The 22,202-nt window shown below is 37.5% G+C and overlaps 1 protein-coding gene across 4 annotated transcripts in view; it reads left to right on the forward strand.

Moving 5' to 3' along the window:
• Positions 1 to 22,202, forward strand: part of SH3PX1 (sorting nexin 33-like protein SH3PX1) — a 61,884-nt gene that overhangs the window by 26,611 nt on the left and 13,071 nt on the right. For 3 of the 4 annotated variants that reach the window (XM_045755670.2, XM_045755674.2, XM_045755673.2), the window contains exons 4-10: positions 1,844 to 1,997; positions 7,642 to 7,725; positions 14,059 to 14,231; positions 16,100 to 16,214; positions 17,732 to 17,969; positions 18,623 to 18,804; positions 19,472 to 19,638. In XM_045755670.2, coding sequence (XP_045611626.2) covers positions 1,844 to 1,997; positions 7,642 to 7,725; positions 14,059 to 14,231; positions 16,100 to 16,214; positions 17,732 to 17,969; positions 18,623 to 18,804; positions 19,472 to 19,638 — 1,113 coding nt within the window. The remainder of the gene's footprint in view (positions 1 to 1,843; positions 1,998 to 7,641; positions 7,726 to 14,058; positions 14,232 to 16,099; positions 16,215 to 17,731; positions 17,970 to 18,622; positions 18,805 to 19,471; positions 19,639 to 22,202) is intronic. The other variant, XM_045755672.2, reaches the window with a different exon arrangement.

Below are 22,202 nucleotides of genomic sequence, written 5' to 3' on the forward strand. Positions count from 1 at the left end.
TTTATGAAAAATCCATTCTAAAGGGATTATAGAACAGACAGCTGAGCACACAATGTCAAAATAGTGAGAATCGGTCAAAAACTTGAATTTTAGAAGCCACTCAAAGTTGAAACTCTAGTTTCAGAGATAATTGAAGTTGAAGTTATCAACAATGAATAAAGGTAGTTTTAATTTGTTAATTTAATTGTATGTTTTAATAAATATTGTTTGTCATTCGTACTTGAATATGTGAAAGTTGTAGGTCAATATGTGTTCAAATGAAGTCAAGAAAAAATAACCCCTGAAAAAGTTCTGAAGCAAAAAAATAAAGTACAAAAATTTTGTAAATATTGTATGAATTGATATAGTAAACTGTCGGTTTTTATCAGTAGTACAGTGATACCTCCATTTACGAATTTAATCAGATCCCAGAGATGGTTCGTAAACCGAAAATTCGTAAACTGAAACAAATTTTCCCATAAGAAATAATGTAAATTAAATTAATCCGTTCCACACTCCCAAAAATATTCACTTCAAAATTAATTTCATACATAATACAGTACTACAAATATTTTGTACTACAGTATGTCAAGTTATATCTTACCTTTATTGATAACTTGTTGGTGTATGGAAGATGGTGAGGAGGAAGAGAGGTGTTACTGTTTGGAAGGGGAGTCAGTCCCCTTCCATTATAACATCAGGCAGTGATAACTTCTATGGGGTACTCTCTCTCCTATGTTTTGCAGGCATAACACTAGGATCTGGTTGTGAGTGCTTTCTTATTTTACTAATGTCTATAGACACTAGTTTTTCCCTATGTTTTAACACTTGTCTGTAGTGAGACATCACATTGCCATTAAAATGGTTAATGCAATGGCCTGCTACAGTTTTATCTGGGCGACCCTTTTCAGCAAAACTTTGCAGTTCTTCCCACACTGCACACATTTTCTTAATTAATGGGGAAGGATCATCCTCTTCTGTCTCCTCCTCCTCTCTTAAAGAAATTTCCTCAGCCGTCTCTTGTGAAGGACTAGACATTCATCGGTGGTCAGTTCTTTGCTGTGTTCCTCTTCCAACTCCACATCATCACTATCCAGCCTAGCTAGTACAACCACCCTCATACCATTTTCATGTTTACAAGTGATCTCTTGTTTTTCCTGTCGTCATCCTCACATTTCTTTCCATTTCCTCTGTCGTCATCCTCACAAAAACAATGAAATTCTTTACAAAGAATTCAAGTGCGATCGTCACTAGGCGGAAGACACTAACTAAACGTGGTGCCACCAGGAACCACGTGCTCGGTCGACCCATACGTATATCGAGAAACTCGCCAAGCGAGGCAAAGCTCGTAAACTGAGTAAAATTTGTCGAAGAAATTGAGCTCGCAACTGAAAAATTTGTAAACCAAAATTCCACTGTATAGTGCAGTATTTTAAATGCATTTAGTGAATTGTTTTTTTTTAAATATGTTGCATACCAATGCTGTGTATGTGACAATTAAGAATTGTGACTTGAAGAAAAACAAGCAGACAGGATGTTCTTGGTCTCCCCTTGTTTAAATTTTAGCAACTTTGCTCTTGAGATGCAAACAGCCAACAGCCTGACTCTTTGCCCTTACTATATTCTGCACTTTATCTGAGCAACAAACACAAATTTCTGTACAGGATTTGAGTGTTTCACAAGATATTTTTGTCGTGTAGTGTGTCAAGCTCACGTTGCATCAAAAAGTACATCACTGTACATCTGATGTACATCAACATCAGTTGATGTTGAAGGAATAAAACTCATTATTTTTCAGCCCTTGATATTGTTCTGCATAGATATAACCATAAATGTGTGATGAGCATTTAATGATTTGTTACAGATGAGTTACGATAATGATGATTGGGATGATGACTGGGATGATGATGATTCCGAGCCAGGAAACAACTACCTCAATGGTGCAGGAACCTTTGGGTTATCTGCACCAAATCGTGCTGCCAAAACATCAAGCAGTGTGGGAGATGTTAGCACAGCAGGTTTGTTAAACTGTAGAAAAATGTGTTGCATGTAGTAATAATATGTGATTGTTGTGCTCATGATCTAAAGTCTTGTGGAGATTGATTTATATGCCTGATCACTTTTGTTAAAAGAATTACTGTAGTTTATATTTGTTATAAATATTGTTAGTGATGTAGTTTTTTTTGTGTGAATGTATTAATAGCTATTTGAATATTGTCAAGAATGCCATGACAGTAAATTTTCTGGATTTGGATTATTTAGACATGTAAAGATAATCTTAACAATTAATGTTAAGCTTGAAAACTAACTTGAATATATACAGTACAAACTAATGTTGATTTTAAAACTTTAAGTCTTTTTCTTATGTCTTTTGAACTATGGTGATGCAAGTTACGCACACATAAGCTGTGTGTGTTGTTCACATGTTCCAAGGTTAATGATAAAGTGGACTGAACTTGGATTTATTTCTTGCTTATAAAAGGTGCTAAAAAGAATGTATCTCTTAGATATCCATCACAGAAACATAAATTCACACTTGTTGACTCATCAGTTTATTCCTCAGCCTATTCTTCTTCTCAAATTTCATCTTTAGTTGCACCCTGTGGTGTAGTGGTAAGCACATTTGCCTTACAACTGGGTTTACATCCTAGGCTGAGTCAGATGATTGGGCATCATATTTTCACTCCATTTACCCTAGTGCACCTGGTAGGACTTGGGGACCTGGATGTAAAACTGTTGGCAAATTGTGTTTAGGTGAGAGCATGGTGCTTGGCCCTAGTCTAAATTCCCAACGTGAAAGTACTGTAATACCATAGCACTTTGTCGTTCACTTTTCTAGCAACCACTCTTTCTATTCTTGTATTCCGTCTACTGGCTTTCTGCACCCTTGTTAGTACATTGATAGTACTGATTTATTTCTTGAACTTCATACACCATCTCCAGAAGCTATCTTCACTGGCTATACTTTCTTGGTTTTTGCATCATTCTTTTATCTTGAGGTTATCTTGAGATGATTTCGGGGCTTTAGTGTCCCTGCGGCCCGGTCCTCGACCAGGCCTCCACCCCCAGGAAGCAGCCCGTGACAGCTGACTAACACCCAGGTACCTATTGTACTGCTAGGTAACAGGTGCATAGGGTGAAAGAAATTCTACCCATTGTTTCTCGCCGGCGCCCGGAATCGAACCCAGGACCACAGGATCACAAGTCCAGCATGCTGTCCGCTCGGCCGACCGGCTCCCCTTAATATTTTGTTACTGTACAAAAGAATTGTATGTAACACTCCTTTTAAAAGCACAATTTATACTCATTTTACATGAGATTTCATCTTTAATTAACCTCATTTATGTTTAGAATTTTAAACTGATCCTTGATCATTCGCCAGGTTTTTTTTTGTGGTTGTGAAATAGTTTGGGCTATACCTATGCTGTAGCAGCTGTATGCCTATGTATTATTTATAAATTTTAGTGGGTTATAGAACCACCACAGCTGTCCTTGCTTCTCCAGGTCTTTGCATACCTATTGCATGAGTTTACCTGGTGTTCAATAGTGGCCGTGGTGTTTGTTGGTGGGTTTTGGAAGGTTGCAGCATTCTTCATGGCAAGTTTTCTTGTTTACTTTTAAACTGTAGCACTGACTTGGCTTCTATGGCTTCAAAGGTTAGAGATACCATAGGTTACTTGGTATGGATATGTATGGCTCGGTGACAATTTTCTTGTCCTTAAAATCAAGGGTTCATTTGGTTATTCCAAGGCTTTCAATGACTGGTGAACTAGTACTCTTGAGATTGTTTGTTTTTCTTCAATCTTTAGTAAGGTTGTGTTGTCAATATGCCAGCTATGGTGTGCATTGTTTTTCCACATATACCAACCCATTCTTCTGTTTACATGTGCACCATGTGCACATAGTACATGTGGTGCAACACCCCCAAGTATAGGTCGCTATAACCAAAGCGGGGCAGCTGCAGGGCACCCGGAAAGGCAACCAAACTAGCACGTTGCAGCAATCTAAACCTCGCATGCAACGCCGAAGCTGCTTGCACCCGAATATCAATATCAGTGGACTGGGTGAATTGGAGTACAAGCAAGGAACACAACTCACAGGACTCCGGGTCAAAGGTGTCATTGACCCAACAGGCAGCATGGCTGAAGCAAAGACGATGTGTATCACCCTGAGACAAGGGGACAGAGTAACCTTCAAACTCATACGAAGCGAGATGGGACTCAGAAGATGCATCTATTGGACCAATGAGCCCCAATGAGTATTTCCAGGGCCCTTAGGCTGACTGTTAAGGGAAGCTCAGGCAAGGTACTGCTAACTGGTTATCCCAGAACTACCGAACGAACAAACAAAATGCTGAACCCCTGTGACGTAATCACTGCGACCTAGCAGAAGGCCACCAAAATCATACAAGTTCAGCCACATCAGGCAAAACAAAAATAAATAAACAAACACCCCCACAAAAGCACATCTCTAGGAGGAACAGAACTGGCCATTATGCATATTATCAGACAGCTGCACAGTACCTTGTGCCCCTGCCAGCAACGTTGCTACCTCCTACCCAAGGCCAAATGGGGGTAGGAAAAAACCCAGCTGACCCCAAGGGCGGGCAGTCACCAAGCAGCAAAAGAACCCTGCGGAGATAGTCCCAGAACAGTTTGTGGAAGGTAACCCCAAACTGCAAGGACAGTACTTACAGGGCACCTAGGGAAAGGAACCCTAGGCGCATGCAGCGGCTCAGTACTCTGGAATAATAGCTGGCTTGCACACCACCACACCTCAGCATAACAGCTCAAGGCACAGAACTGCTCAAGGATTGGAGCCAGAGTTGATTGACTGCCACCTAACACAACAGCATCAGAACTGGGGTTGAGTAGCCAGCATAGGTGGTCTGGGACCGCCCCTTCCCCCTTCCAGGGAGGGAGGAGTTGTGCAGACAGTGGCACGGTTGCTGTGGTGACATCATGCTTGTTTGCTTGTTTTCTGATTGGGGCATTCTGCTTGCTTGTTCGGCTTTCATTTTAATGAGGAATTATTTGCAAGATTCCAGCTATGATCATCACTCCAGCATAAACCAGTTGTGTGTTCGAAACTCACTAGTGTCTCGGCTCGATGTTATTTGTACAGTTAATCTAGATTAGACTAAATGAAGCATGCCCCAATCTTTACAGCTGTTTAACCAGCTGTAGTTTGTTTTGGGATTCCTACCTTTCTGGATGCCTGACCTGGTAGATGGCAGACATAGAATGTTTCCTACCACATGGGGGTGTCTATAGGCCATTGCTCCTCGTGTCTCTGAAGGGGGGCCAGGTTCTGGCTCGTGGTCTCCGGTAGGCCTAGAACTCCATCGATTGACTGTTGCCACGGTCTAATGTATACACATCAGCCTGGTATAGCTCCAGGGAGCCTTTGGGTCTCACCCAGAAAATTGCTTTTCATTACATTCAATGCTGGTTTTTTCTTGTCAAAGGAAGGAGATAGTGTTTGATTCTCCAGAAATAAGTGCTGTGGTCCTATTGGGTTATAGAACCCTGTCTCCTATAACTCCTATACAAGAGTTCAAACAAATTTGTTTGGACTCTTTCTGTTAGGAAGTTGAGTTTGGATTGTAAACCTAATCCAAAGGTTAGAACAATGTGTGTTTATTTAGCACCAAGAACGTTGTTGTTATGGCACTAGATAAATGTATACATCTGTCAATCAACTCTTCCACTCTTCATTGATCTGTCCCTTTATTTACTGGGAATACTACTTGATACAACTTCTAATAGTTTTGTTGGTGACTGTTTATGTATTATCATCCTTCACCTTTTATTTTAGCTTGTTTTACTTATTGTTTATACCATATAAACCATGTGTGTTCATGTGTAGAGCCCCAAAGCTCTTTGCAGAGTTTTTGGTAGCTGAATTCTGAGGTTGGGGTGGTGGTGGTTTGGGTTCCTGGGGTTTAGAAGGTATCAGGAGTTGTGCAGAACCAGGACTAAAAGTTGGGGCAGGCAGGGTGGTATTGTTTGGTGTGAGGGCATTGTGGTGGAATCGTGGATTGTTAGTTGGTGTGCTACTAGGTGGATACGTAATGGTTTGTGACTACTGGTTGGTGTTTTATAGATACAGTTCACGCTTATGTTGTTGGTTTTCTTTGGATTGGTTTTGCATTTACTCTTATATGTTTCTGTGCTTTTTTGCTCACATCATCTCATCCTGCAGTGAAATCTAGCTATAACAAGTGAAGAGTTTGCACAGTCAAAGTTGAGAGTAGTCAGGAAAAATAGTGGCTGGTGGAATTAAAGCTCTGATTACAAAAAACAAATTAACAGATGAAGCCAGGGAAGTGCATGAAAGAGTTACAGCACTGACTTTGTGTAGTTGAGACAATAGTGTTGCAAGAATGTGAAAATTTAAACACTAAAACAGTAGAACTTGGTAATCAGAGAAGAGCATGTATAGTGTTCAGTCCGTCCTAAGATTTCACCATGTCATGAAACTGTCGTACTAGAGTGCCCTTATTCTTGCCTTACCAGAGGACCCAAAACAGAAAGCTGGACATGTCAATTTTGCGAATTGCTACCATTTTCTAGTACAGTATGACAATTTTTGGCCTTAGGTAAAGTATACGTCAAAATGGTACATTCTATTAGGAGAACAGGTTGTAGTGTTAGGGGGAATAAATAGAGTAAGGAGTGAAAATATGCAGAGAAGTGGAGCGCGAAAGTAAATTAACTGCAAGATTGAGGAGAGTATTCTGGGATAGTTTAGTCATCTTAAACTAATGGTGAGGCTACATTTCCTTAATATACACATTGTCATCTCACTGTGGGTTTTGCATGCTTCATGTTTTTACCCTTGTACCCTTATAGATTTGTGCTTTGTCCAGAATCTTCGTTATTTCCACACAATTTTTTCTCGGCGGCTAGTAAATGCTTTTTTGTTCATGAGAACATGTTTATTTTCACTTTGAAGCTGGCTATATAATTTGAGAAGATACTCAGTAAGGCCACCCTCTCAGAGGGTATAAAGCATCAAAAGGTTAATAGCATTGTCTCAATAGTGTAGAGCAAGGAGTCATTAGTCACAGTACAGTACTGTGTCTATAATCATTGCATAAAATGCACATTGTAAAAGAACCTCTTAGACAGTGTTTTGTACCATTACAGTCCAGATTAACTTTCCAATATGTTGGATTTTGTTCAGCTTCCCATGACTTTTTCCTGTATTATTTATATTGCCTTCCAGTTACAGTTTTTTTCCATAGCACTTTATCATTTATAACAAAATGAGCTTTTATCTTTGTTTTTATCTTGAGCCTTAAATAACTTCCTTATTATCCTTTAATGACATAACTTGCCAAATTGTATCACCACCCAAAAGAGAGAATCCTAACTTTATGTGAACACCTATTTAATGTTTGTACTGTGTACTCTGCTAATTTTTTTTTTTCTAAGCACAATAACATAAAAAAATATAGTGCATCATGCTTGTCTAATTAATCCAATCTGTTAATAATACAGTAGTAGTGTGTTTAAAAGAAAATGACCCTCAAACAAAATCTACTCTAGTTTTTCTCAGTTAAAATAAGAGTTGGATAGACTCAAGAGACACAATGCTTGAGGATCATTTAGGTTGATTATAGCATATTTTATTGTTTTGGTGGTTGATGGACAACAGGTCGAGATGGCCGAGGAACAGTCAGAAAGAGCTTCAACCGTTTCTCAAACTTAGCAAAAAGTGGTGTTGAAGACTTCCTTGTAGGTAAGTATAGAGAGGGGAAAAGACACTCCTATGAGCAATTAAGATGCTACAAGCATTTTTTTGTTTTATTATGTAATACATGTATACAGATTCCTGTTGGGGTAGTGAATCCTCAACAAAACATGAGCTATTTATAGTAGATAGTTTGCTTAAACATCATTCTACACTTCTGACTTCAGATAGAGTTCTGCTTTTTTATTATGTTAAATTTACTATTAAAATTAGAAATAATGTTTTGGTAGGGATACTGGATAAGATAAGAGCTTATCCAGTTCTGGTAGAGAACTGGATAAGCACCTCCAAAGGATACCTGATCAACCAGGCTGTGACTCATACGTCAGGCTGCGAGCAGCCGCGTCTAACAGCCTGGTTGATCAGTCCAGCAACCAGGAGGCCTGGTCGACGACCGGGCCGCGGGGACACTAAGCCCCGGAAGCACCTCAAGGTAGCCTCAAGGTAGGGGCTCCCCTGGGAAGGTCCCCCTAGCTTTTACACTGGCACTGTCAAGCCTTACCTTAATCACGCCAGCCCTCTGCGACCCATGCTTGCCTATTGGAAGCCAAAGCCAGTGTCTGGTTCATTCTATAAGGTAAGGGAAGCTTGGGGATCAAAGGTCACCCTTAACTAAGGAATTCTTGCCAGAACAGGCAAAACAAAACAAGTGAATGAAATTAGGAACCCTAAGGTGAACAATGCAAATGAGTGTTGTCTTTGGGGTTAAATATCCTGTGTTTTTTGTTTTGCTTTTGTTTTCACTCTTCTTCCCCAGGTGGGTAGTAAACAACTTCTGACTCATATTGCCAGACTTTGAATTTTTCCTTCCATAGTTCATCTTTAGCTTTACATGCTAGTTTTCTTTGGAATCTGAACCACAAATTGGTTTACAACCGGGTCCTAATTACTGCTGACTGAACAAGGGCAAATAATTATTTATCAGTGTCCTATCAACACTTTGTCTAGGGATGTAAATGTGGTGCACTTGACTGCCAACAACTCAGGTTGTGCCCTAGGTTGAATTGGCTACATGCGTTTTGCTCTGCTAGTGTCGCATCCTTTGCCATCTGGGCAGGGGGCCCCATATTTTTAGGCAGTCATCAGGCCATGTTGAATGTAAGTTGCTTGGATTAGGAAATACTGTCGGAGTGTCATTGTCATGCTGCCACCTGGTGGTGGGGAAGGTTAACCCCTACACTGCGCAAAGCGCCTTTAGGCGCTCTGAGAGTTGTGCTATTTTTTTTTTAATTAGGCTATATTTTAATGTTTTTTAATGTTTTCATTACTCTTTGTGTTTTTAAATGAAAATAGTTGAGTTTGGAAACACTTTGACATTAAATTTACCTGAATATTTATGTAAACAAGAATATGTCCTTGACAATTGCCCCAAGAAGTTTTTGCCGAAACCAGGTACGCAGTGCAGGGGTTAATAACCAATTAGGCCATTCTGTAGTTAACAGTGGGACTGACATTCCAGCTGATGCCAAGTAGCACTTGGAAAGACTCTTGAGTTTTGTTTGAATGTATTTTGTGGGTGTGTCTGATTAAGTATTGACAAAGTTCATTATATTAAGTATTGACAATACCAGATTAAGTAAATTGTATAGTGAGTCTGGCACCAGTACGACCCAACAAAGATAGTTAGAAAAGCAGTCTGAAATGGCAGTGCAGAATGTCAACCATAACCTGACTGCATGAGATGCTAACCACAGGATCAACATAATCTTGCCTTAGAGAGTGGCTGAGTTTACTATTCAGAGGTAGAAAGGCATTTACCAGAGTAAAAGGAAAGGTAGGTGTTTGTATTGTTATTTATTTTAAGAGTAGTGTTACTATTTAAAAAATCATAAACTATATACAAAATGTAAAAACGCTTTATGTAAAACATTATGATAATAAAATTTGTCTTCTTAATAGCACTCATTCAGGTGCTTAAATGAAGTGCATGGAACTTTCAAGTGACAAGTGACTGGTAATTTTGTAAAAATATATATAAAGGTAAGCAGGGAGATAGAGAGAGATCGTGCTCGTGTGATATCTTGTCAGAAAGTGCTAAGAATTAAATCAGTTGTGTACTACTACACCCACAACCCATTTTAGACCTTCCAACCAAGTATTCTTCATTCGTAGTTCTTTGTACCGCATGTCTACACTCGCCTAATTGTTTCTATCATTTTCTAATTATTTTGAGGTTGGGGGCTAAACTTAAAAATGCCCAGTGTATTGTATTTAATCTACATAGTTTGTTCATTTTAATGAGGCATTATTTAACAAGATTCCAGGTATGATCATCACTCCAGCATAAACCAGTTGTGTGCTTAGAACTCACTAGTGTCTCGACTGATATTATTTGTAGTTAATCTAGATTAGACTAAATGAAGCATGCCCCCAATCTTTATAATAAACTATACAAGGGATTGCCTCTACACGGGGTCTGTAATAGTATAGAAGCTTTTCAGATCTTGGATGATTTAGCTCTTGGTTAGAACCCCTTCACATTCGTTTACAGGTGTTGATGTCAGTTTAATATAAGATGACAAATGCATTGTAAATTTATTGCATGATATTCCTTAAAATGTTTCATTTCAGTTAATGTTATAGTCATTAAATTTTAAGTACAGAGTATTGTATAATGAGGAAAAAAAAAAAAAACTAGATTCTTATGAACCTCAAAGTGTCCTAATAACATGTTTCTGCACTTTATTAACATTGCAGCTTAACTCTTTACATAGTTAAACATTATACTTTGACTATGATTGCTAATTATATTATTGTATATACAGGTACTTGTATATTGACAAAGTAAACAAAAATTTGTATAAATATTCCATTGCTGACTCAGGCTTCTGGGGACCAGACCACACACTAGAAGGTGAAGGGACGACAAAGTTTGTGTCAAGTCGACACAATTGACTTGAGAATGGTCCAGGACGGACCGAAACGTCGTCGTCCCTTCACCTTCTAGTGTGTGGTCTGGTCCACATACTTTAGCCACTTTATTGTGACTCATCGCCTGCATCAGGCTTCTGGGAACCATACAGGGTTTTCCCAGAGAATTTTTAACAGTGCTGAGGTATATAATTTGAAATTTTATAAGTTATGAATTTGCAAGTATTTTTGTAATTAATAATGCTCATTTGTATTTTTAATTAGTTATGCTATCTTTCATTGATTTACCTTTATGGTTTTAACTCATTATTAAATGTTTGTAGTTCCCTTTCATTTTTAGTTAATTTGAGAAAATTAACTAAAAGACTCTTCCCTTCACTGTGAAAAGGGAACAGTCAACAGGAACAAAACCAGGACTAAGGTTTGTGTTGGGTATTTTGTGTATCAGAGCCAATTCGACAAGATGGCATCACATGAGGCAGAAAAGATTAATCATTCCTGCCTATTGACTTTCCTGTTGACTGTTCCCTTTCTCAGTACATACTTGAATGCTCTAACCTTCTTAACAAATGTGACGTGACTGAAGCCTACTGCCTTCTTACCCTCCTCTTATTCTTATTTTTCATTCTTCTCATGATTACACTCATCCTTTTCGAACCTTTCATCCTATTCTTGCCTTTCATCTTTCTCTTACCTTCTTCTCTAACCTGTTCCTCACCTTACCACCACCTAGAAATTTCCTTTTTTTAACTGATCCTCACCTCACACTCTCCTTATTTATTGGCCTGTACCTTCCCTCCCTCCCTAACACATGATTTGATAATGGTCCAGGATGGACTGAAACATAATCGTTTCTTCATCTTCTGATGTGAGGCTTGGGCATCATATCTTCAGCCACATCTGCAAATTTGTGTAAATTTTTCTTCCTTTGCATTGAGGGTATATCAGTTATAAACAGTGATATAGTGCTGGGGTTAAACAATGGACAGGTATTCACTTCACCATCGACATTAATGCAAGATCACAGAGTGAACATGTGCTTCCCTCCTTTCTGCCTACTGCTCCCCCCACTTTCCCTTCTTGAATGCACATTGACTTTTTGGCTACAAGATACCTTTATATATATATAAAGATCCCAAAAACCCAAGTTCCTCCTGTTTCCCACACTATGATGCGAAAATTGCACCATGTGTTTGCCTTTGGGCAGACTTTGCATTTGTTGTGTGCTGGTACCATCAAATGATCATAGTGCCTAGTGTGACCATATTGGTGGATTAGTGTTAGCCTAGAGAAGTCAACAGTGTGTGTGTGTGTGGTTCTACTCCTCAAGTTACTGATCCAGACTAGTCCCTTCCCTGTGCAACCACTGCCCACCAACACTTTGACCATGGTTTCCGTTGTACCAATGGGAACACATTTCAGAACGTTTGTGAACAATGTGTTTCCCTACAGAACAAATTAACACTTTCGCGCTCTCGGCGCTCAAAAAAAAAAATACCCCAGATGCTTTCGGCACTTCGCGCGCCTACGCGGTAAGACCGAAAAAGTGTACACTCTTTTGACTGTCCTGACAATAATTGAAGGCGCACGTATTTAAATTTGGTATCACTGTGTTCGCAATGAAATTGTCTATAAGAGCATACCTATAAAATGCCGCCCAAGCATAAGGAGTATCAACACCAAATAAAAAACTATGCAGATCACTCGCCGAGAGCGCCAAACAGCAACAAAATGTTTCCACTCTCTTAATGGTTGCGAAGCCTACAGTTGTCCTACATCGCTAATTTTGGTATCATTGGAATCGCAATAAAATTCTCTACACGGACATATGCATATGAATGTTTAATATAGGTAATTGCCCACCCGCAAGAGTGTGTGAAGTGGAGAGTAGTTAGCCGCGAGCGCACTGGCGAAAACACAATCATGCTTGGAAAGTTTATACGTTTCCTGACCCTACTTTTCTATGTACGTATTTCTTTTTTATACCAATGTGTTCGCAATAAAATTTTCTATAAGATGAACTGTATAACATTTGTACAAAGCATGTGTAAGAGAAGCGCCAAATATAGAACCACGTCGCTCAGTATGCGTTCGCGGCAGAAACGAACGCATTGTTTTCGTTCGTTTGATGTTTGTCATGTTTATACTTGTTGAAACATTTTATAATTTGTATGACAGTGATCACAGTAAAATTCCCTACACAGACATATACATAAAACATACAAATATTTCCCACGTGTTGGATATATCAACGGCTAAAGGGAACCCACTGCCACACGCTCGCCACACCCCCAAATATACTTTGTGTATTTTTTTTTTTACTCATAGAAGTTTATGAGATATAATATTCATTCTGGTACCAGAAAAATCGCAAATAAATTCTCTACAAAACAAAAGTATCCCCATCCATTTCGGTTAAAAAATGGAATTTATAGAAATATTTTTTCGATTGACAAGAAAAGTAGGCAGTTATGCGGAATCGTAAGAAAAACCAGTGACGAGTGATCTCTAATCGAAAGCGCGAAAGTGTTAAGATGTTACATCAATGGTCATTTATAGACTGACTTAGTGATGCTTACATAATGAATCATACCACACTATTTCTAGCACTGTATATGCAGCCCAAGATCTTCTTGAGTTGTCACATCACTAACCTAACCATAGACCCATGAATAGAAAAACAGGACAACCTGTCAATTTTGCGAACTGTTATGATTTATAAAACGCCACATTTTGACAGTTGGGGATTTTACATCAGAATGTGATGTTCTATTCGAGAGGACAGGTTGATACAAGCTTTACTTAATGGCATACAGCCAGCTTAGGTAACAGTGGGTTCTTAATTGGTAAAATATTTTTTTTTTTTTTTTTTTTTTTTTTTTTTTTTTGTGAATTGCTTGCTCTTATTAACATCGATCACTGTTGCCACACCTCCAATATTTTGCCCTGGTTTACAGGACTTAAGGTGCATGTTAAATTATACATTTTTTCAAATAGATCTCTCTTCTCTACTAAAGTCTTATTCACTCAACTTCTCAAGAACAAGAAAGATATTAGCACCATCAGTTCCCTTGACCTTACTTATGATCTTTGTTTCTACATTGAATCATTGTTTCTACAACGAAGTTGCTTCGTTCTCAATTCTAGCATCACTTTTATGGGTCTGGCAACTGTGCAGGATAGGAGTCTTTTCATATATGGCCAAATAATGTAGACAAAACATTTAACAGATAATCTTTCTATTGTTAATTACTAAATAAAGCTCTGTTGTTAAGCAAGGTGAAAAGTTGGAAGATTGAAGCATGGCAGATGCAATTTCAAAATCTTCCCATTGAAAAGAATATCTGCATAGCATTTATAGTGTGCATTTATTAGAACAGTATTTATTTTATATTTGCATGTATGTACTGGTACTTTATTAACTCTGAGTTCTTCCATTATATTCATTAGGAGCAGGTAAAGCATCTGTGGATGAGAAAGATAAAGTGTTTGTGGAAGATTATGGGAATGGACCAGTGTGGAGGCCAAACCCCCATGAGTTTACATGTGCCATATCCTCCCCCAAAAAGGAGTCAAAATTCCATGGAATGAAGAGCTTTATTGCATACACATTGATGCCTTCAGTAAGTATTTCTTACGTTTGAATAATTTAAGTAAATAATAAATTAGTAAGAAGAAAGTATTATCTGGAAATTATCAGGCACTGTAGCTGTCCTGTAGACTGAAGTTTTAACCTGTGTTAAGTTTTTGGAACAATTTACAAACAATGTAGGAATGAAATACTGTGTATCAGTAGCAGCTGTGTTTAGGACAGCCCCCCATCTTCCCCAGCAGTTATTTGCTGGGGAAGTTTAGTTAGTAAGTTTAAATATTTTGAGGCAGTGTTAGATAAAAATGGCAACATGGAACGTAAAATATGAAAGAGGATGAGTGAGAGAAAAGCAAAGTGGTGAATACTATGAATACTATTATTCATACAAATAAGGAATATGAAAGGTATGAATATTAATATACGAGTTAAAAAAAACTGCTATTATACCGGTACTACTTCCAAACATCATACGGAATTGATACTTCCATATCAGGTCTACTTTTTAAAGAAAAGCACCTGGTGTAAGAGCATGAGAAAATTATTTGAGAGTTGATGTAAGATTGAAAGAAGTGAGAGAATTAAATATAAAATTTTGGAGTCGTATGAAGTGCAATAAACTGAGGTGGTATGTACATGTTAAACAATTCTGTAATTCTACTTTAATAAGATGGATGTACAAATGTGAAATAAAGGGATCTTGTGGGAAAGGCAGATGACCAATATCTTAGAAGGAAATAGTGGAACAATACACGAAAGTAAGTGTTGAAGGTAGTGGTCAGAGAATTAGAAAGCAAACAACTTGTGTGGTAATAGAGCATCCTGGAGGAACTTTCACTGTGATTGCATCCTCTGATAAAGAGCTACCAGAAGGACGTAATGCACCAGGGCTGTAGACACATGCTTTCCTATTATCTGCAACAGGAAGCTTGTCAGGCTAAGTGAGGTCCCCTCAAGCAAAGAACGAGGCCCTCTAGCCAGGTGCAAGTCTGCAGACATGGTCAGCTAAACCACTTACTAGTCAGACTTTGCAGTGTTTAACCAACTGACCAGTCGATGCGAATACATTTGTAATAACCAAAAGCTAACAATAATTTTCTTTGGAATAACTCATCTCTGGAATTACTTGATTTTAGAAAACTGATTCATCACTAATACAGTGATGAATCAGTAACAGTAACTAGCAAAGTTTAAATGAAATTTATGTACTAAAGAATAAACACATTTTTCTCTTCCTTATTCGTTAGCCATGAAGTGTAGTCATAATGCATGAAGTCTCAGAAATTACAGCGGAATCATCATATAGGTTAGGAGATTCTTTCCAAGTAAAGGGAAAAGGGTCAGATATATATATATTTTCTTTTTCTGGATTATTGGTCAGTGAAAATTGTGGCCTTCAAAAAATTTATTTTTATTATAATTAGTTTACCTGTTTTTATTTTGGGAGTGTAATAATTAATATAAGCATGTGTTCCTCAGTATAATGTATGTGCATGGGTGTATGAAAATACATATATAATGGACTGTGCCATTATACATGTAATGGAATGTACAGTATGTGAAAATTAATATATAATATGCATGATGTGTAAGGAAGGTACATGTTCAAATAAAATATTAATTCTGGTATACATTTGTATCATACACATCTTATCTTGAGCAAAAGATGCTATATTTTTATATATATCCATGTACAGTAATACTGTACTCACATGTACTGTAACCATTCATGTAAACACATTATATACTGCACTATACCATTATGCTTACATATCGTTAAATGGATTAGGAAACTATTTACCAGAGGTACTGTACTCAAAACTTACCTGGACTGTGATTAGTAATGGTTAGAATGTATGAGCTTTGTTCCTATTTGTCTAGGTATCCCTCTCTGTTTTTCAGTTCTCGGCAACACCCGTTTCAAGGAGGTACAAGCATTTTGATTGGATACAAGGTCGATTGAGTGAAAAGTTTCCTCTAATACCCATACCACCATTACCTGAAAAACAAATCTCGGGTAAGTGCCGGGTTTTAAAGCTCGCCTGATGCTACCTAGCTTAACTTTTCCCTAACCTAATTAAATCAAATTTTTACTTAGCCTAATTGGTTTAAATTTTTTCTTCAAGTTTTGTATAGACTTCAGTCAATTTATGAACTGTTATAAATGTTTGGCAATTAAAAGAACTGTTAGAACACAGACCAACTGGGCTGTGGTGTATATGTGGGCCAGCAGGCTGCTCCAAGCAACAGCCTGTTTGACCAAGCTCTCACAAGTCAAGCCTGGCCCTGGGTCGGGCTTGGGGAGAACAACTACTCCCAGAACCATCCAGGTATCAACAGTGATGAAATTGTATTGATGGAATTTTGCCACAGACCTTGGCTATTTTTATGACAATGAAGAAATTTTAATATAAAGTGCATAAGTGAACAACTTAAAGCCAGGATATTGTTCCTGATATTTTGCTGGCGTAGTGACTTCAAAATTGTACTGTGCAATCTCGATTCAGCTGGTTGCAACAAGGGATTCAGTGGAACCAGAGATGCCTTTAAGAGGTATTTGTGAGATGTAATTTATTTCTTTAAGACAAGAAAAAGATTTAACTTCACTTGTTTTTTCTAATGTTGCTGCCTCCTTCAAAAATAATTAAAGGTGTAATTGGGGCCATATTAAGAGTGTTGTCATTCATACCCAAGTGTTTCCCATGCTCTATGGGCTAATTTCACTTGAGGGGAAATTTTAATTTCAGTCTTTTATATATGATGAACATCTACCAGGAGAACCTGTCTGTAATGAGCTTTGACCGCCACTAGCATATTTCCCAATGCCCCAGCATAGAAAACCTATTTTCGAGCCTATAGTTTAATGAACGTTCTCACACACTATGGGCTTATTTAACTGAGCAAAATTTTAATTCAAATCTACTGTATCATGATGGACCCTTTTCTCATAGGTCTCTGAACTATGGCCAGATTTCCTAAACTAATCTACACATTACCTGCTCTGCCAAATTGCTGTACATGTATTTGGCGAAATGGGTGAGTAAATCCAGCCTGGAAAATGTGCATTACAGCTGGAAACTCACCAAATTGAAGCTGCACTGTGTATATACAATGGTTTTTGGTCTTGAAAGTGGAAGAGGGCCATTTCTCCTGTCTCTCCTCTCTCTTTCTTTCCCCTCTCTCCTCTTTCTCTCATGAAAATCACATCAGGGGGTGATAAAATATAATATTTTTAAAATCTGGCACTGGAACCAACCCTAAGTAGCCTGTGACACTCCCATACCCCACATGTTTTCATGTGTGCAAGTTGGGTGAGACCAGCCTCAAGGTGTCTGGCCTCCAATCTTGGAAAGATGCCGACGTTCTCTCTTACAGATATGCATTGTGTGCTGAACTTATTGTAATTTAAAAATTAAAATATCAAAGCTGTTAGTATTAATAGGTCTTTTGATAATCTTTTCAACACAATAATAACAGTATACTTGGTACTTGGTGTTTTTATGTCATCTTCTAAAATTAATCATTTCTTTTTAGGGAGATTTGAGGATGACTTAATTGAGTACAGAATGACAATGCTTCAGTCATGGGTAGATCGTATCTGCAGGCACCCAGTAATATCTCAGTGTGAGGTGTTTCATCATTTTGTTACATGTCCCAATGATGAAAAATTATGGAAAACTGGGAAACGCAGAGCAGAAAATGACAAGCTGGTTGGAGCTAACTTCTACTTGGCAATTGAAAGACCTGATAATGCCCTGGATGTAATGCAAACGTAGGTTAAAATATTTTACAGTATGTACTTGGAGTTGTGGAGCGTGTGTATTTGTGATGTTAGAATCCGCGACTTATTCTGGATAAGTGTTATGTTGAAAGCTGGTTGTGTGTAGCCTATTGCAATGGCAGTGCCTTACTGTACTATTTATAGGTTAATGCTTATTTTCCCAGGAACATACTGCCTTATTATCCCTTCATTCCTGCTATGTACAGTACTTTGTATTGCTCCATTTATTGAGCGTATTTGTTGTACTAGTGAGTCTAGCATTCTAATTGCTTTTACAGTAGATAAATTAGTGATGTTTTAATAGTAATTTTGATTAATTATCAGTTGCTTTTAACTAAGTAGTTGTGAGGACCTTTAATTAGTCTTGGTATGTTGCAGTTAAAGTATTTTTAACTGGTATCCATTGTTAAAAATAAATTCTTACCTAAAATTGTAATTCAGAGTGATTGAAATAGGTTAAAATAGGTTATGTAGGTAAACAGTTATTCAACAAAAATCTGTTAAATGTTAGGTACAGTATTTGTTGAAAGTGGGAGGACTCAGAAGTTATGAGGAGAATAATGTGTACAAGTGAGATTTTTAATAATAAATAATAAAGTGACTTCAATGCAATCAAACCTTATCTAGTTTATTCGTGTCTATAGGGAAGCCAAACTTGAAGGCTACAATCGCTTCTTCTCCAATCTGGATGATGCTGTCAAACTACTCCAAAACACCTGTATGGATCAAGCCAAAAAACATCAAACTGCTTTCAAGAGAGAGTATAATAAAATCTCCCATTCATTCTCCAAGCTCAGTAGAGCCTTTGATACTGATCCCTCAAATTGTGAGTACATTATTATTATTGTTTTAAGTGTGCATAATAAATATAATACTGTACTTATCTAGTTGTTTCTTGGACCAAGATGAAGCTAGCTAGAGCCAATCTTGGCTAATGTACCTGGTGCATTTATACCTGCTGATGTTCCAGTACTCTGTTGCACTCACTCTTCAAGCTGTGAAGGGCGGTTACTTCCACCACCCCCACCGTCCTAAGTCAATTTGACTTGCTTACCACCCTAACTGCTACAAGTATTTTCTTATCTCTGGCTCATTTGTCTTTCCACCTGCCCCATCTTGTACTGTCATCATCCCTCATTTGGTAGATACTCTCTCTCAACATTTTGTATGCTGGGATTGTATTGCCTCTGATCCTTCTTTCTTCTGATGTTCTTAGATTTAGTTCTCTTAGCCAAGAGAGACTCAGTTCTCTTAGCCTTAGTTCTCAAGACATAGGTCATTTATTTATCTCTAATACTAGTCTCGTAGCATATTTGGACATTTTAGGGATTGTAATTAGAACCATCTGGCATCAGTGTTCAAATAATGGTGTCAGATTTTTTCTTTTATGCAATTTTATCATGATTTGCATTAAACACATTATATATTAATTATGATACAAATAACTTAATGTTAGATTTATTTTATCTTTCATAATTTTGTTTTCTTGGCAGGTGCACCTGGTCTGACAGAAGCTATTCACCATATGAGTGAAGCATACCAAGATATTGGCACCGTGTTTGAGGAGGAGCCAAAACATGATTGGGATCCATTATGTCATCTGCTCTTTGAATACAGAGGCCTTATTGATGGTTTTCCCAGTGTCATTAATATAACTAAGGTTTGTCATTTTTTCATTCATTGCTTTATTTTTTTTTCAACATTTTTCAACACTAATATTAGATGAACAGCATTGTCAGGAAAATATGTTCAGTACAGTACAGTATGCATTTTCAGTAACGTCAATCTCTCATTTTATAGTTATCAATCTATTATATATATATATATGTCCCTTGTTATCTGTAAAAAAATTACAGTGCATGTAGCACAGAATGGTTTCTCATCCTAGTCATTTGTATCCCCAGCCTAAGTACACCTAGTTGAAGTAAGTATATATTTTCCTCAAAGCTGGAGCACTTCATTTTTCAGTGCACTTGCTAAGCTGATAAATTAAGTGAGGGTTATACCTTCATTTTCTCAGGGTTTCTCCTAATAAAAATTCTTCCTCTGCACACAATTTTCAATAAAAATTTTATTAAAATTTCTTCCATAACACCTGTTTCTTTCAACCATTCATTTTGCATATTTTCTCATAATTTCTGTGGTATGTTGTATTTGTATATTCTACAAATATATAAAGAAAATAAACAAATTCTACTGTACATTCTACAGTAAGCACAAGTCTGCATTCTGCATTTGTAACACATGATCATGTGTGATGTAAGATGATGCACCTTTTAGAGTTCATATAAAATCAATATTGGCAAAGAAGAGTGCAGGATGATACCAGTTACTTGTGTAGAAGTGATATGAATGATGATCATATATTCCAGATTCCAGAGATTCCAGAGATTGATGGAATTTCATTAAATCCTCTGTTGGCTTAAAATAATAGTTAGGGTCTCATGAAGGAATTAATACCAGCTATATTTTGTATTTATTTACATCAACATTACTGTGTAGTTCAAAACTATCATTGAATACAGTAATTGCCATTTGTACACCATTTCGAAGGAGGAACTGAAGAAACACGTATTAAATGTGATTGACTGTGTTTTAATTGTTCAAGATTTTAAGCATAAATGCTCTATTGATGTCTAAAATAGTTTTGAAATTGTGACAATATGATTGCATTCATTTCAGAATTGTACAGGGTGAAAGTATGATAGGAATACAATTAAGTATTGTCTGAAAGCAAAAATAATAATAAATAGTGTGTGGTAATTTTGTCAGTTAAGGCAAGTAGGACTGTGTGGTAAAAAAATTGAAGTGGCAGGAGGAAGTTGCATTGAGTGAAGGAAAAACTGAATACTGTGTACGAAATAGTGGTAATTGTTTACTGAAATGAGCAAAGTACTGTATGTATTAAGATTTGTTTAAAAACAGTTTATGAAAAGTTAATGTAAAAAACCACTGAATATTTAAGAAAGGAAAGTAGAAAATGCAATAACTTTAGATTCTCTGTGGAGAATCCACTAATCGGTTCCTATCATAAAATGCTACAAAACACAGGAATATCATGTTGGGACATGAACAGAATGGCAAGACAAAATTCTTAGTTGGAAAACTTTTAAAGCATAAGGTAAGAGCATCTTCACGGGTAACTAGGCCTTAATTAAGAGAATGCTCCAAGTGTAGATGAATGTGCAAGAAATGGTGAAAGATTTTAAAGAAAAAACTCCCGTCTTCCCTATAAGCTTTGTCATGTGACACTTTGTAACTACAGATAGTTTCATCAACCACCTTCTCACTTTAAATTGTACCAATTGTCTACAAATCTGTTCTCTAAAGAGAACTTTCATGTATATATATTTTTTTTTTAGCTTGAATCTATGGCACTTGAAGTTGCAAGTGTAAAAAAATTCCTCGTTGTCAAATGATAATCATGTTGCCTCTTTTCCTTCCATCTTCCAGCTTTGGCATATTTAATGATTCTAGTCATTCCTCGTTGCTCTTATTTTTTTTAGTGTGCAGTATTTGTTGTTGCTGGATGTTTGCATTGCTTTAGTCACCCGAGGGCAGCCTATTGCGCTGTTTCTATTCTCTGAGCGGATACTAGCTTTTGCAGTCAGCAAATGTGGCAGGTGCTGTGGGAGGTGAGACTCCTCATTTTCATAAAGTGGATTTTGAGGCTTTGGTAATGTGGTCTTGTGTTAAACACAAACCTTTTCTTTGTTGTTTTCGCTACTGACTCGGGTTCAGTCTCTCTGTCAGGCATCTACTTGTTAAGCTTCCTTTCTGCCTCTGATGGTGACTCCTAAATAGTCTAAATTTGTGGACCTCTTGAGTTCTTGAGGTATTGGTGTTGGTTCCATTCTGATTCCGTGGTAGTAGTGATGGCAGTTTCTGAGTGCAGCGTCTTCTGAGGTTCATCCCTTGTATTTAGGGAATGAGTTGGAGTGCTTCTGAACCACCAAGGTTTAGAAGCAACCACCACCAAGTGTTCCCATGCTTGGTGGTGGGTGATTCTACCTCCTCTCCTTTCTTTTCCTCAAATTTGGGAGTTGATTTTAACCCATGACCCTGGGCATTGGCATCAAATCCTGCAAGGCTTTTCCTTTCTGTTGGTATCCTTTATTATCCTCTATGCCAGTTTGAGTTGGATGTTGCTAGTTTCCCACAAGGAATGGTTCCAATTCAGTCTTGACTTGCCTCCCCTCTGCAAATTTCAGCAGTCTTGCCTTG

Source organism: Procambarus clarkii, chromosome 62 (genome assembly GCF_040958095.1).
Source record: "Procambarus clarkii isolate CNS0578487 chromosome 62, FALCON_Pclarkii_2.0, whole genome shotgun sequence".
NCBI classification, from domain to species: domain Eukaryota; kingdom Metazoa; phylum Arthropoda; class Malacostraca; order Decapoda; family Cambaridae; genus Procambarus; species Procambarus clarkii.